At 36.1% G+C, this 17,521-nt stretch overlaps 1 protein-coding gene across 6 annotated transcripts in view; it reads right to left on the minus strand.

Moving 5' to 3' along the window:
* NTRK2 (neurotrophic receptor tyrosine kinase 2) overlaps positions 1-17,521 on the minus strand; it is a 193,797-nt gene that overhangs the window by 91,036 nt on the left and 85,240 nt on the right. For 2 of the 6 annotated variants that reach the window (XM_041480769.1, XM_041480768.1), the window contains 2 exons: positions 13,904-13,972; positions 8,955-13,028 (listed from right to left, as the gene is read on the minus strand). The exons of 3 other annotated variants lie outside the window; for them this stretch is intronic. In XM_041480769.1, coding sequence (XP_041336703.1) covers positions 12,991-13,028; positions 13,904-13,972 — 107 coding nt within the window. In that variant the 3' untranslated portion in view covers positions 8,955-12,990. Of the gene's footprint in view, positions 1-8,954; positions 13,029-13,903; positions 13,973-17,521 lie in introns of those variants that run through there. One more of the 6 variants, XM_041480770.1, reaches the window with a different exon arrangement.

Consider the following 17,521-nt stretch of genomic DNA (forward strand, 5'->3'; position numbering starts at 1 on the left):
ATTGAAGTAGATGACCTTATAAACTTTCCTAACTAATGTATCTCTGAACTGATCTGCAAAAATCATCTTCTCACCTTCAGAGATCAATAGCAAAAAACAAAAAACAGGAGCACAAACCATGCACAGCCACAATCCTCTATTGCACTGGGCTAGATTAAAACTTGGCATCTGCAATGGTCACACAAAAAATGGTCTCAAAGGACCAAGCTGCAAAAAGTAGACATGTGTGTGAAAAATGCCCACAATCAATTCAACCACAGCAGTACTAGGTAACCAGTAATTGGACTTCAGTGCAGGAGCATAATTGGTATTTCATTCTCTAGAGTCACCAGAGATCTATACCATATCTATCTATTTATCTAACCCCCACATTTATGCCATAATTTCAGTAAACTCTAATTTTCAGTAAATCTCTAATAAATAGAGTAAGCTCTTAATTTTCACAGTCTTTAGAAAGAATTCATTTTCCCCCAAAGATTTTTCTACCTTACTTCTCTTTGCCAGATGAGGTTTTCCTTTTTTCTTTTTTTTTTTTCCTTTTAAAATCCAATATAATGTGCTAAACTCCAACTAGCTAGTTCATCACAAATGTAAAGAAAAGCAAATTCAGAGATAGGGTGAAAGAGTTGTACCAAACACTAACCATGAAATCCTTTGAACAGATAGAGTGGAACAGTAGTATCAAGAGTCTAATTCCCTTCCTCTTAATATCAGCCAGGAGTAAGTTATTATATTGACAATGGTTTAATATTCCTACGAATGACAGCGAAATTAGGACTGCTGTCTTTTTATTAAGAATGATGACAACCTTTTTGGCAAATGCAGTCTTCTCCTGCTGTGGCACTTAGTTGTGGCACTTAGTTATGTCACTGAAAGGTAGCATCTATAATATATGGCTGCACATGAACTATGTTAGGAATGGGTTAAATTCATTTGTGTTATTCCCACAAGACAATGCCAAAAAGGTAATTGCCCATATTTGTACTACTACATTATAAAGAATGTCAGTTTTATGTCTTCCTAATGTTTAAGTGAAAATCTATAATATCCATTTCTGTTACTTGCTGAAAAATTAATGTAGGACCAAAACCTGAAATTCCAACTCTGGTCATGCTCAGACAAAACTCCCACCAAAGCCAGTGGGAGTATTGCCAAGAAGAGGATTAAAGACAATAAGATTTTGCTGCATGCTACCAGACATGAAAAAGCTACAGAGCTAGATTTTCATTATGGTGTTTCTGGGACTACTAAAATTGGGAAGATATTGGTCTTTCACCTTTCAGTCATGCCGTCATGTGTGCTTGCAGGGAAGGGAAAAATCCAAGGCAGACAAGCCATCTTGCTGGAGGGTGCTTAATGGCAGGCTGGAAGCCAGAAGAAGTGAAACCCTCCTGCAGTGTATCCCTTCCCTTCTCCTCTACAAGGCCCAAAAGTGGCAGGAACTAGCAAGGCAGCAAGCCTGGATCCCTCGCAAACAGCACTAGCTGGATGGAGTGAAGCAAGCTCATCATTACAAAAAAATACTGAAGCCATCCATAAAATGCCATTCCAGCAGCTGAAGCATGCTTGGGCATATGACCCTTTGGGAGGCTTTAAGCTGGCTCTGTGCCACAGAGATAAAACTACTTTAAAAGTAGATGGCAGGAAGTAGTCAAGACATAACAGCTTCATTGAGCTCCTGCCAGGGCAGGTGGACCACACCAGCAACCAGAGGATCCTGCTGCCCTCTAGGTGGATTCCTGGCTCTACACAGAGGGGATGCTGCTTTCTTGGCGTTCTCAGGTTTTACTGGCCTCCACTGGGTTGTATTAACTTAAATGGATACAGAAACTCTTTTTTTAAAAGTACATGATTTGTCAACTGAACATTTGGGATGGTTATGTTTGTCAGTATTTTCCAGAGACATTAGAATCTGGTATGTAAAAAGAGCTACAAATTTTCTTCGTTCACCAACTAATTTCTCCATATTTTCATGATGTGGCAGCAGTGCCCAAGGAACAAGAGTATGACAACCTGAAACAGCTGTTACCTAACCAGTCCGCAAAAATGAAGGAAAAAGTAAGTCCTGAGCTACTTACTCATTTCAATTTTTACGAGAAAAAACCATGTCATTATAGATTAATTTTTTAAATGAAATCTCATTTTTAAGAGCATGATTACAACAAGTAATAATCCATAACTGCAGTGATGACAAAAATCTCAGATGAATAAATACCCCTGATTTGTTTTACAGCAAAATACAGTGTTGTGGTCTATCTAGGGTCAGAACCAGGGCTCTAGTGTAACCACAAAAGCATTGGCACAGACCCTTTATGGCCTGTAACATGTAGGTGGAAAACCTCATGAATGCAAAGTTAAACTTACATTTATACTCTGTATTAAAAAAATAAATCTCATGGTAGCCTGATTAATGGCACCTGAAGCGAAATCTGCATTTCCAGAAGGGAGAAAAAAGGTTTACAAGATTTCCACTCCACTCTTAGAGACAATGAAACTCTTTGATTTGGTTGATCACAGGATAACTCAATCCCTCTGCCATCTCTTCTTCCTCTGCCAAAGGCTGCCCTTTCCTGGCATGAGGAGCTGTCCCCTGGCAATCACTGATCAAACTGCTATCAGGTGGGCCATCTACCTATCACTAGTGGTTACAGCTACTCTCACCATGTTCAGACCAGAACCCAGGAGCAAAAAATATTAGAGCTTTGTAGTTAGGAACCACTGATTCAAGAGGCTATACCACCACCTCCTAATGACAGGTAACAACTTCACCTGTGTACCAGGATAGTTGAGTTCAACAGCAACAGGATATATATAAATATACATTTGGATTCCATCAAAGTGTGAAGTTGCAGCAAGCAATGGAAACTTGGCATATTCATTAAAAAGAAAAAGCATGATGATAAATCTTTGCCTTCCACTTGAAAAGGCACGCAGCTCTTCACACTTTTTTTGAGACATTGATAAAGTCTGATAAAGTGTGTTTCTTTACCTGGAAGGAGACTATGCCAACTCCCAAAGGAAAAACAATGCCGACATATGGGAAAAGGTAACTTGTTTTACCACACAGAAAGTAGAAGGCTCGTCTTAGCATGTTCTGCTTCAAAAACTGTACTTCAAATGCCTGGAGAAAGGAAATGCTCAGGCAAATCACAGTCAACTTACCTGATTTTGATTCATACTCTCATAAGCAAACAAATGCAGAGTTGATGATTTGGGCTGTATTTTAAAAACATTTAATGTATTTAAAAATTCTACACCTGAGCAACTACTAATAACACAGTTGTGTGCAGAAACCTTCACAAATGCTATTAGAGACTGAGATATCTATCAATGGGCTACTTGGTACCCAAAAGACAGACTTCATCAGGCAGACAGTTACATTATAGCATACAGATAGAATCTCAGATAACCAAAAAATTACTTTTGGCTCATAGAAGATAAAACTAAGAGAGAAACTGACTTCCTACATTATCTAATCCCCTGACATTAATGGGAAAAGTCAATGAGCAGGTCTTACCAGGAGGAAGCCAACACTGATATTCTTTCATAATTTTGACTTCTGTCTCATATTTACAGCAACACACAGAGTTTTAAATCTGAATGAAAATGGGAGTATTATATAAATGTTTTCTTTTAAAAAGCATAGACTTATCAAGATTTCACATTTTGTTCTAATTCTGATTGTTAATCTCTACAGGTACATAGAGTCCTCTAATTTTTCCTAGGATTTTTAAGACATCTGATGTAAGTGAAGCAACTTCTTATGACTGTGCAATGATTATATGGAACAAAGTGTACCATGAATCTCTGATATGGCTAGTCCTATTGACCTTCTCTCTGAGACATTTGAGGATGAAAAGTGTAATCTAATTTATAAGCTCTGACCTCAGCATCATGCTAGCTCTCACAAAGAAACATGAAAATTGATTGGATAGCATGCATCTTTAGAAAAAGGAGAGATTCTGGTTTAGCCAGCGGGGTCTATGCTGGTATGTCTCCTGGAGTAAAGACATCATAAATACTCAGCACAGGTTGAGAAAAAAAATGAAAGAAACCTTACCCAGCCCTCAGACAAAGGTTTATATAAACCTAACTGTGTTCTTGGATCTTGTTCCCTGAGGCAGGGATGACACATCTATTCCTGAGGCATCATATACTTCAATGCTGTAGACACTGAAATTTTGCTAAAACCCTTCAAGGGGAAAACATGGTGACTCTTCCATAGAACACAATAGTCATCGAGAAACTTCACAGCCAATTGCTCATCTGGACTTTCATCACCTTCTGCTCTCTGACTTCTATTATGCAACATGAGCTATAAGAAGTTATTAAGGAACTGCAATCAGTGGTGGTGGTGGTGCATCCCTCCCTGAGGCCACACTATCACTGATGAGTGGTTCCCAACACACACTTGCATATTTTTGTTCTGCACATCAGCTATCTTGGGAAGATGTTGTGGCTAGAATAGCCAGTTAAAATACTTTCCTCATTCTGAACATGTAAATAGCACAGCACTTTTAAGTGGCAGATATAAAAGGCACTGTCACATTCATATTCTAACTTATCATGAGACACTATTTGGGATTTTACTGATTACAGTCACAGTGTATTAAGGAAATAGATCTGAAGTTTACTGCAACAACAAAAGACACAATAATGGCGTCAAAAAATGGCATAGTGTGAATAAAATATGAATTTGAAAACTACAGTAGAAAAGCATAAATAAAACAAAGAGATAGTCTTTAAATTAAATTTTTAAATTACCAAAGCAAGAGCTTCAAATAATTTTTCACTTGTCTGTCAAATGCACCTTTCTATTCTCTTTACTCACAGTTATTTTAGAAAACTGTAGAATGTATTTGCTTTTAATAGGTAAAAACACATTGCTGAAAGTTTCTAATTGAAAGACAATATATATATCATCAAACACTATTTTGTGACTTTTTGCAACCTTCTCATGAAACTGCAATACACCAACAACTGCTTATTATGTGCTCTGTATTTTTGCTTTAAAGCCTGGTCACTAACATAATAAAGGAAGAAACATCAATTACACAAAAGTGGTCTTTGAATTCATGTTAGTTTTAAAATAGTATCAGAATTATAAACTAACCTATGAAATTAATTTTTTATTCTTGAAGTAATTTAATGATCAAAGTAGATGGAAGTTACAGTATCTCAAGATACAAATATCCAATGTTTTATCTTTTTTCTCGTTTAAAATAATAAAATCAAGACTTCTACAACAATATTTTAAGTTGCAATTCATGTTCATTTAAAATAAACCCTTGTTTGCAGTTTTACACTAATTTGGACTACCAAGAATAGTAAGACTTTTTTATTTCTTACAGTGATCCTAATTTCTTTACAGACTTCCCAATTTCCCAGGCAGTGTAAATGGCTATTTTTCACTTTTGCCTTTATTCAGCTTCATTTTTGATTCTTCTCCCTAGATAATAGCTTCTTGGTCTACTGAGTCTGAAAAGCTTCTATAACAGTATTTCAATGGCAAGCTTGTTACTACACAAAAAAATATCAAACATGTCACAATCTCAGCACGTTCTTCTACTTGGCATTTTGGAGAATCTAACAATTTATACTGTTTGAATACTTTCTGCACAATAATTGTATCTACCAGCTTAATCAACATCAGAATTTCTTTCTAATAGTTGTCTTATTGAAAGCTCCTCCTAGAAAAAGAGCGGACCTTTATATTGAGGCTATTTCTCCTAGATACTGAGGATACACCAAATTAGTTCCAAAAGCATATTTTACATGGATGGTGTTAAAAAAGCTTATGTGTAAAATACACTGCATGACATCACAATTGTTCAAATAGGTGAAAATTTTCAGAATTGCCTGTGGGTAAAGAAAGCAGATTTGGTACAATACTCAGAGATCTGTTAAGAACCCAGAGGAGAAAAACATGACAAAACATTTCAGAAAATGAACATGTAATCTGCTGTAGTCCAAATACAGCAATCACATTAATGGGAAAATATAAAATGCTCAAGTGAAAAGCAAAAAAGATAAAAAACCTGGACATAATCTGTGACACAACCACTTCAACATTCTTTTGTATTCTATTTCATTAAATTTGCCAAGAAATCCAGATAGTTCATGCCAACAAAGAGAAGTTCCAAAGCAAAACATGGCCTTCAAATCACAGCACTGTTTCCTCAAAATAATTTGGAAAATCACCACATCGTACTTGAGTATTTAACCAAACAACTTTTTTTTTTGTGTAAAGTTGAGTAGATGAAGTATGGCCTGATATGTAAAACTTTGTGTCTTACAGGCAACAGCTGAACATGTAGTGCTTTGACCTGAATATACATACCTTTGTTTGAATGTACATGTTAATGATACATACATTTAAATTAAAGTATGTTAAATAGAAATAAAACTACTGCAAACAGTTGGGGGGGGGGGGGGGGGGGGGGGGGTGCTTATAAATAGAATGACCATTAGTGATGCTATAAAAATATAATTATGCAGTTGAATCTCACTTCTAATCGGAACACAACAACAACAATAGCATTTTTATAACAACAGGTAACAGGTGAGGAACTCAAAAATTGACATATTTTTCAATGCAGTGTAATATTACTAATGAAATACAAAATGTGATCAATTTACAGGTAGTGAAAGGCACAATGATATGAAATTATAGAACTTTATTGGCCTGTTAAAAATAATTTCATGTAATACATTTTTTATAGATTGTGCAAAGTGTTATGGTAGCATCTGGGAATAAAAACAATGATTGTCTGTTACTTACAAGAAACATGAAAGATTTTCAACACAAAGAATTAGAGGGAAGAGGGGGAGAAAAGACACAGCTTGCTGATGGATAACAGCAAGTAATTTTTAAAACCATGGGATCACAGAATGGATCAGGTTGAAAGGGACTACAATGGGTCCTCTTGTCCAAACTCCCTGCTCAAGCCAGGTCATCCCAGAGCACATGGCACAGGATTGTGTCCAGATGGCTCTTGAATATCTCCACTGAGGGAGACTCCACAACTTCTCTGGGTGATCTGTGCCAGTGCTTGGTCAGCTGCACAGCAAAGAAGTTCTTCCTCACGTTCAGGTGGAACTTCCTGTGCATCAGTTTGTGCCCACTGTCTCTGTCCTGCTATTCGGCTTCATGATGTGATGCTATGGCAGAAGGCAATTTTGCTCTAAAATTTAGAATATTACTTTTTTCCATGTGTGAAAAAAAATATTTTAAGAAAAAAATTTTTAGGAAAATATAAAGTCCTGTAATTTTAAATCAACTTAATGACTCTTCCTATTTTTAAATTGAGCCTGAAATATAAAAAAGTACTCAGGAACAGAGCGCTCTGAATGGCTGTGAAAGATTTGAAGTGTATTTGTTTAAGACTCTGGTCTTGGGTTTGTGCAGTGGTGTGGCAGCCCAATTATGCTCACACACTAGTGAAGTCAGTGAAACAGCTGTGTTAAAAAAAAAAAAAACAAAAAACAAAACAAACAAACAAACCAAAAAAAAAAACCCTCTAAAAAATACTAAAATACTTAAGGAAAAAAACAGGCTTTCTTTTCTGTTTAGTGGACATACCTGACAAGGAAGCCCTACTCTGTTTACATCAAAGAAAAAACAAAGCTATCATAAGAAAGCCATGACTTTAGCCTTTACTTCCTTGTATATCAGATAGTTCCCTGAAATTTTATTGTTGTTCTTGTCATTCCAGCTGAGGAACAAAGTAACAGTAAAAATACACATGCAAGGAGACAAGTTTCCTCCTATATTAAGAGGCAATCTGCTTAGTAACCCTGCTGTGACTTGTTGCCTCTAGAGACCATGGGGGAATGGCCCTCTCTAAAATGAAAGCAGCTTGGCTCTATGCTGCCTACAACTCTGCTGCAGGCCAGGACACGTGCTTATCCAACACACTCCTTGCAGCTGCAAAAATATAGCCAGTCATGGAAGGTTGCTATTAAAATTAAAAGGATATAGCATGTCCATGCTAAAACAATACACACTCTCATGTGGGCTCTTCCAATCTGTTGCTTTTTTTTGGATGAAAGTAAGTCAACCGGTTAATCTCGAGGCTGATTAAAAGACAATACCATGTTCTCCAAGATCAGTCACACACATGCTTGTGGAAGTGAACAGCTATATTTATTTCCAATCAATGCATCATTTGCTATCTTCAGAGCAGATTTAATTTGTACGAACAAAAGAAAAACAGAGCAAATGGAAGTCAGCTTCAAAAGTTTGGGCATACACATTCCTGTGGAAGTGGGACAATGAAATGGGCTGTGACACGTGAAATACACAGCACCAGCATTCTCTGTGCACCCTATGACGTTGCATTCATGCTGAATGCTTCCAACCACCCACAAACTCATGTTCTGGAGATCAGATGATGAAAATCTCACACAACATGGACCTACATTATGATCTAGAGTACTTTACGCCATCACATAACGATGGCAAAGTCCTTCAAAAGGATATTACAAGATGCTACACATTTGTGCCCTAAGAAGGAGAGAGCTAACCTCAACTCACAAAGTAGGACATTGAGCTCTGAAGAACAGAAAACAGACCCACCAAAAATTGGAAGAAAGAGAAGCCAGGGAGAATGATGGAGAAGAAGAAAATACTAAAAACCTTTACATAACCTTTTGGGGTTTTCTTTTGAAATAAACATGAACAAAATACTTAGCTGCTCAGCCTACTAATATAATTAATATAATATAATATAATATATAATGTATGTTATATATATTGTATATTATATATTATAATATAATATATATTATATTATGATATATGCAATATATAATATATATTGTTATAATTTTGAATTATTTCAAATGATAAAATATTATTATTGTTAACAATAATTATTATTATTAACTGGAAAAAATGGCTGAATAAAAAAGAGCTTAGAAAAGGTGATTTTATTATCTGTTGGATAATACCTTTCAACTTCACAAACCATTTGCAAGTTTTAAGCATTAAAATAGATGAAAACAAAGTTATGGCCTTCATAGTGATGATTAGGTGTCAATTTAACACAGACAACTGGGTAAAGGGATTGACAAACTTTGCATGAAGGCTTCTGTTTAAAGAGCCACTTGGAAGTGTATGGGTCATTTTCATATGGCAGAATTCCATATGTTTTATAGTTTTTGAAAAACCAGGCTTAGAAATTTGCTTTCTTAGGAAAAAAAATTATTTTTAGTCCTTCTTCCAACAGTCAAAAAAGAAAAACAATCCCCATTAGAACTATTTGAAGTAAAATTGTTTTCAACTAGCTGTCCACAGGTTTTCTTGGCACTGTCTGCTGTTTCCAAGGATCTTGATCTTGCTCCCTCTAAAATGCATGTTTTGCTTCACTGCTGCCTGGGAGAGGTCCAGCTGGTAGACAAAGGCAGTGGAAAGGATGAAGACTGCCTTTCACAGGTTACAGCAGCCAAGACACATATTACCATGAAAATGTTTCATAGTAGCCTCTGCCCTGGCTGTGAGCTTCCAGGACTCCCACTAAAAAAGAGATGGTCCCTAGACAGCTTTCTTCAGGAACAGACATTTTGCAACTGCTCCCACCTCACTTTTCATGATGGGCAGCTGTAGCAAGCACAGCTCTGACCTCTGCCTGGGAACAGTGCACTTCTTTGCAACATAGTCCTGGCCACTGGTCAAACTTCCATCACATTCAACAGAACAAGTTTATTTAACAGACTGGATGACATGACTTGCCTCACACCACAACACCCCCAGCAGTGCTTCCTCTCCAGGCCCCAAACTAATCTGTCCATCACACTGCTCAACAGCTTATCTCAACGTGTCTCTGAGCATATTAAATGTCCATCTAAAATAAATTCTAGTACAAATAAACCCCTTCTAGCAGAACCTTAGAAATATGCTTTTATTTTAGTTTCATGTCTGGCACAGAGAAAAAAAATAGCAACTCTGCCTTTAGACATTTCATAGCCTTTTTTTATTGCTCAGTAAAACAATATAAAAACTTTTTAATGTCAAATCCTGGATGTTCATAAATTTTTACCATGTTAATGGTTCCTGTAAGATTTTTAGTTTCAGTCTCACTTTATTTTAAGGAGGTCTAGGATTTGTAATTCAGTGAGCCCTTTGTAAACCAACACCATTTGGGCAGATCAGAATCTCTACAGTTACAAGCAAAGTCACTTACAATCAAGCTGAAAGACAGAAGCTAGTGGGTGTCATAACTTCCATGTTAAAAGTTTAGCTCCCTTAGCTTTAAGAGGCTCTGTCCACATACTGAAAAAAACATTGTAGGAACATGTAGTCTTTTTCCATCAAGCATTAAACGTCTGCGCTAAGACATTATTAGTAACAAATCACGTGCTGTAATCCATAACGTTCTGTGAATATCTGCATCAAGTAATAATGTACTGAGTGTATAACATAATGTAGTACAAAATATGTAAGAAGGATATTCTACAATACAGATATAAAAATATATATATATATTTCAGTGGTGCATAGATCAGTTGTTTATTAAAGTACCTCCATGATTACATAAAATCCAAAATACTGTGTCAGTACAGTCTGAAACATTTGAAGGTCAAACCTACGTCTATCCGATAAAGATGAACTGCAAAGTGCTATAAAATAAATTACAAAAAAATTATGTAAAATCCCCAATCAATAACTGTGCATATTTATGCATATAAATATTATGAACCAGAAAGAACTACTTTTTTAAATTAAATATTTCAAAAGTCAACTGCCAAATTCCAGCTTTGCAAGTTTGCTTTTTCCCTGCCAAAAGAAAAGGGTTCAGATTCTCACTTCATTAATTTGGCAATAAATTGTGAACACATAACTGAAACATGCTGACTTTGTCCCAGCAAAACATCAAACTGGAATTTGGGCTACTGGGTCAAGCTCTGCTCAAGATCCAATATTTGTTTGATGTAAGTCCACTGACTTTAGCTCAAATATTGCCACTAGATGATTGTCTACTGATTTAGAATCACCTCTGTGATATCAGATACTATTTCAATAGGAGGACAAATTCATGGATAAACAAGAAGCCCAAGAAGAAAATAATTAAAAGGAAGGTAAAATAAGTCAGTAAGCAGAAGAGAAAGTTATGAGTTCTGGAAAATAAAACCATGTCTTATAAGACACAGACTTAGGGAGGAAAAAAGGCAGACATTCATAATACTCTTTCTCAGGAACAGCAGAGCACTTGATGACATCTAACTTCAAACAGGAACTATGATGGATATCCTTAATTGCTGCCATCCCTCCCCAAATCACCACAGTATGTGCAGGGCGACAAAGACAACACGATTCCTAGGTCATCAGTAAACTTTCAGCTCTGTCCTCTTCTTTAATGTGGGGAGCAGAATACATCTTTGGGACAGATTTTTAGCGACTGCATCTCCCCTTCCCTAACTAGTGGAAAGGGAAAGGAAGCATCTCCCTATATAGGCCTAGAAGTATGCAAATGTGGACACATGTCTTGACTAATAAGGATATTTCTGAAACTTGAGCACAGCAGGAATAAAGAACTTGAATGCAAGAGATTCAAGAGAACACAAGAAAAAAGTTTAAGGATTAAGAGTCTTAGAAGGCAAAAAGCAAGTAAATACACAGAAACAGAATTAAAGAGCCAAGACAGTACTGTAGCAAGAGAGGGAGGGTGTATGGCCTTAAAAGACTGCAGTAAAAGAAAAGGCAATAGTGTTACAATGGAAGAGTGAAAATGGGTAAAATTAAAAACAGGCAACAATGAAAAGCAAATACATTAGGGACAAAATAATACCATCTATTTCACTAAACATAGTTGTAAGGAATTAAATTCAAATCATATCTCAAAAATTCAACAAGAATACACAGGAACATAAGCATCTACCTCAGTCTTTCACTACTAGTCTTTGTAGCTAACTCTCAGTTAAAAAAAAACCCTGAAACTTCATACTTAAAATTCCCTAAATGGAAAACCAGATCAAAGTAGACCCTCAGGATTTGATACATAAATCAAATGAAAATTAATTTCTAGTACTATATCTAAATGCAGCCCTGCTCTTGAAATATGCTCATGCCTTCATTTGGCTTTACTTGCTACAGTAGACTCTTCTCTGCAGTATTGTGAAGCACATTCTGAAGCATACATCACAGTTAAATATGGACAGTTAAACAAGCCTCTAAGTCTACATCTGAAGGACCAGCCACATTGTTCTTCTTGCTCTTGGCTCAGAATCAGCATCTGGCCTACTATAGATTTGTGTGCTTATTCAAGCTTAGGGGCTATCTTGAGTAAGCACAACCTGATGGAATGTCTAACTGATGGCACCGGTTCAATACCCAAACACAGCAAACAGTACTGCCACCTTTCTGTATACAACTTAGACTCCCCATCTTCCTGGTAAAGTCAGTGGAACTACATACATAAGATTTGCAGGGCCAGCTCTGCAATTTACTGCTTCAGGAGTTAAGACCATATCCTGCAAATATACAAGAACTTAACTTTAAGGATGTGAGCATTTCCACAGAAATCAGTGAGCTTGCACACACACTCAAACTAAGCATTGTAGAAATTTTTGCAGAGATGTTAATTCAATAAAACAAAAGCAGCTTTGCAGTTCACCTTTGATAAATATTATTTATAAAAACAACATCTTTCCAGTTATTCGAACAGAAAAAAAATTGACAGAGGAAACAATATAATTTCATTTCAATGTCATTTTGGAAGACACAGTGAGGACAAGGCAATAGGAAAGAGTGTGGTAGCTTATTTCTGGAATTTCTTGAGTTTTTTAGCTGCCTCAGGGCTTCACCTTTCCCTGCTCTTGGAAAAACAGCTACTGATTTGAATGTATAGTTCTCCAAACATAACCAATGTTTAAAAGAGAAATCCATGGGAGGTGGCACTTCATTGGGCAAGAACACTGTCCACTCCCTACAGTGCAGCACACAGTTTCCACAAGCTCAACAGCCCCTCTCTCATCTTTTCCTTATTTCATTTACCCATCCAGTGGGATCTTATGAAATAAAACAAAACCTAAAAAAAACAAAATAAAGTGTGAGAAATCATGCTTAAAAAAAGAAAAAAAGTTAAAGAAAAATCAATACAAAAGACCAAATACAAATGAATACTTGACAATCAAGCACATACACATAAAAAGCATTTAAAGCATAAATAAATTACATAAAAACTGAACATGAATTTATGAAAATGATGACATTACCTCTATCTTGTGGCTAAAGATTTTGTTAAATAAAAATGTATAATGTGTGCTATTTCTTTGTCTTTAACCTGTCAGTATACTCAGATTGAGCTGTAATGCAGTAAGTCTAGAATTCTCCAACAAGGGACTGTGCTATGCATGGCTTAGAAAAACCTCAGCCAGGTGCTCTGCCTTGTGCCAAGGCTGATGGTGAACAGCCCAATGTGCACAATCAAGTTCTCTGTCTTTAGTTTGGTACACCAATTACTTGTAGGGTACCCCACTATGCCACAGACTTACTCTAAGCACGTATGAGGATCATCTCTAACTTTCATTTCACACCTTAGCTCTGTGCACATCATCCTTTCTGCCTGCCCTGAACAAGGTGCTGCCCTTAGCAGCATTAACTGCCTCTGTAATGGCAGAAATAAGTGGAGCTGGGAGAAATATTAGTCAATTATCTTGAAATCAATTGTATTTAAATATCAAGAGGAACTTAAAAATCAACAATTAAATATGATGACACATTGAAATACGTAAAATTCCCCAGGATGTGTTCTGCTCTGAGATGAAGGAAAAACCTATTCCCCCAGAACTTACCTGACTGGCTAAGGATAAGAATTTTTTTTTAAAGCTATGTAGGGTCCTGTGTGTAATTCAACTAGCTGACTTTACAGCACAAATACTTCCTAAAACAGCATTGCCTTACCTAGTCTGTTGTTATCTGATGCAGTTGAGTTATTATGTACATCACTGTTGACAGCCACCATTACTTGTTCTAATGACATTTGAAAAAAACACATGTGAGAGTTTTACTATTAGTCAGCAAATGTAAACTTCAGTAGTAGTTTTTGTCTGGTTTTTGGGCTTTTTTACCTTGTTTTGATAAGTTCTCACTGTTTGAGACTGAAAGCTTACCCATATTCCACAGAAATCTAAACAATTCCGAGCCAAATCTTTATTTGCTTTCAATGAATGGGACTTACACTATCAGCTTCAAGAGAAGTAAATTTCACTGTCAGTAGCAATGACTAATTCATTGTAACGCAAGGGCATTGCATTTTGTTGTTTGTTTCTATCCTGGAAGCAGGTAATCACACATACAGATGCTGAACTTGCTAGCTTTGTACAATCCCACATTCCCAAAAGCGTGCTGCAAAATGCCTTTTCTTTGAAACATTTATTAAGGTTTCATGTAAGGTGCCAAAAATCCCCAAAAGGATCTGCTAATTCACAGACAAAAATAGAGTATCAGTTGAAGAAAGCCTCATTTCAGAACAGTAAGCAATTATCTGAAGGATGTTTAGAAGTTATAGGTTAGAAAAGAAGAAATATCATTGGGGTTTTTAGTAGTCTACAATTAAGTCTATTGCATGGGTGCTACTTTCCTCTTGAATTTCCTAAGTCATTCAGACCTCTCCTGGAATTTTGTTTTCTTAAATATGGGAGATTGCATACGTTCCTGGCAACTTAAAACAAAGGACACATACATGTATTTACATAAAAACACGCATTTATACCACACTTTTAACACCAGACCAAGTCATTGCAAGGGAAAGGTTTTTTGACTTTCAGATTATTCCTTACCTCGTCTGCTGTAGTCACAGTGAAATAATATTGCTGGGTTTTAAGACACCTCTGAATTTTAATTCGAGAAGTTGTCAACTAAAGAACTAATACTTAGTGTACAGCACAGGGGCAAAACACAGGTACAAACCAGATCTGCTTACAACTCCTGTAAACTTCACACAATAAGTCATGATGGAGGGGCAGAGGTAGGGGGAAGGTGGAACAACTAGTTTAAGGAAGGCAAGCTGATGTCTTCTTGTAAACCACCCGAGGTGCTTACGGAGATGGTTTAGTGGTGGGCTTGGTAGTGTAAAGTTAATGATTGGACTTGATGATCTTAAAGTGATTCTATTATTCTATATTCTTAGTTGCATTTGTGTGTATTTTAGTAACCCTGGTGGCCAATAGTGGCATCTAAAACAACCATTATGGGAGAAACCTCAGACCTATGACTGAGCAGTCTACAGGAGTCAAGAAGTCCATAAGAGGAAGGGAGTCCTGCAATTCCTATTGAAGGCAGAAAAATTAATCACAATAAAAATATATTTTAAAGAAAAAACTTATTAACAGAAAGGAGTCAAAAAAAAAAAAAAAAAAAGGAAAAAGAAAGAAAGGAAAAAGGTGAAAGAAAGAGAAAGGTGTAAAAAAGATGTGTCTATTAACTTTAATCACTAAAATGAAGAAAGAAACCAGGTGCAGTGCATAGAAAAGGATATATGACTACAAAATAATTGTGGGGAGTGGTGGGGAGTGGGGCAATGGAGCAAGGAAACAGGACAAATATAAAGATGCAGAAACTGAACAGAACTGCTTTAAAAAACAAAACTTCATTTGTATACTGGATCTTGGACTATTTGGAGACATTGAGCTAACAAAGGAAAAATATTATGGGCAGTAGATATTTAGAAGATGATTTCTCGAGTTCTAAATGCCAGCTTCCCATTTGACTTCTCAGAGTTCAAATGGAGTCAGTTAGGTAGGTTGAGGCAAAGCTTGATTTTGGCTTGAGTTGTTGCTGAGGTGCTAGATTCTGAGTTTAATATTAGTTTTAAAAGTACACTGCTGTTATATAAGCTGCCACTCAGACTTGCAGAGGAAAGTACACTAAAGAATAAAAATAAAAGAACTTCAAAATGAAAGTGGAAGACAGAAAAAAACTATTCATCTTCCCTGTACGAGGAATGACAGAACTTCATTCATCCTTTAAAGGAACATTATGTATCTGTCTCTCTGAAATGCAAATTTGTCCAAGACAGTAAAGAAAATAATAAGTAGTTTAAAATGTGATAACTTTACTCCAATAGCATTTCTTCATTCAAAAAGCTTTGAAATCAGCACTGAATTAATTACTTGTCTTTAAACAAACATCATAAAGAATCTGGAGTACACTATTTTGGGAACATCAAATTTAAGCCTAACTGCTTAATAGAAAGAGTAGTTTGAATTATATTATTAATAAGGATCCGGTTGAACTACCAGTGAGGACTTTTTTTTAATCCTACTTTCTAGAAGTACCACAGTTGAACATCTCATGAGCTTTGCAGACCTGTATCTCAGATACTGGATGATCTGTACTGTTCTGAGAGTTTACTCTGATTGGAAGCCAGATAAAATGCCACCAACTAACTCTTCCCAGCTTTTCGATTCATTAGAGTGGAAAGCATGAAAGGAAAAGTAAAACAGCAAACCCCCTACCTTTATACCTACTGTACTGATTTTGAAAGAAGAGCCTTTAAACATGATCCTTTTTAAATGTAAAGAAGCCAATTTTTTTCCATCTTCAACCAGCACACAACAAAAAACCTGAGCAATCAACAGCATTGTAACATCATATGCATCATAACATCTAATTCACATATTTGGGAAAATAACTGTTCTTGAGATAGTCGCACATTCATGGACTCAATTTCTACCAATCTCAAAAATATCAATCACACTTCTTCTCACTGGTTATGTTCCCTACAAGCCATCACCTAAGTCATTCAGGAAGGAAAATATTACATGATGGTCATTCTCCTGAACTTTCTTGACAAAGCAAGATGCTAAATTTTAGTTGCCTAAAATCCTTCTTGCTCCAACAGGATTTGGAATACTATATTTCACTGAGTTGTAATAAACTGGAGGTCTGAAGTCAGTCTCTCTTGGTCATTAAAAACCCGACCTACACTCTCGCAGAATAAATAAAAGTTTCCCATAATGATGACTTAACTGAATACAAAGCTAAGTTCTATATACTCACATCCCACTTGCCAATTATGTCTTTACATATGAGTTGCATAAATTTGGAGACCATGTACCTAAACCAAATAATTCAAGGGAAAGTACAAGCAAAAGAAGTGCTGCACAACTGAAACTTTCTGTGACGTTAAGTCTCATTCCATATTCTCTCTTCATCGAGTGCATAATGTTTATTCTAATATTGCATAAGGTTTGCATAAGGTTTATTCAGAAAATTGTTTATGGCATTGATCTAAACAAAGCATTTGAATAAAAAAATCAATGTACATTTTACTTTTTCTAGCGTGGAGTAAATTGAGCATACATGGTATGTATATCTTCATTCTTTTTACATGAACTGTGATTCCTATGGAGAAAGTTCAAACTGATGTCTGGAAAGCAGGAAGGCAAAGGTAAGATGCAGGTGCATTACCAAAAAAAGTAGTTTTATAAAATTTGTCAGCTTCTCATTTCAAAAAGTTAAGACAATTAAACAATTTATTCCTAGTTTTATTTGCTTCTTGGATCTGAGCCATTGCTT

The sequence above is a fragment of the Pyrgilauda ruficollis genome, unplaced genomic scaffold (assembly GCF_017590135.1).
Source record: "Pyrgilauda ruficollis isolate IOZ18807 unplaced genomic scaffold, ASM1759013v1 scaffold53, whole genome shotgun sequence".
NCBI classification, from domain to species: domain Eukaryota; kingdom Metazoa; phylum Chordata; class Aves; order Passeriformes; family Passeridae; genus Pyrgilauda; species Pyrgilauda ruficollis.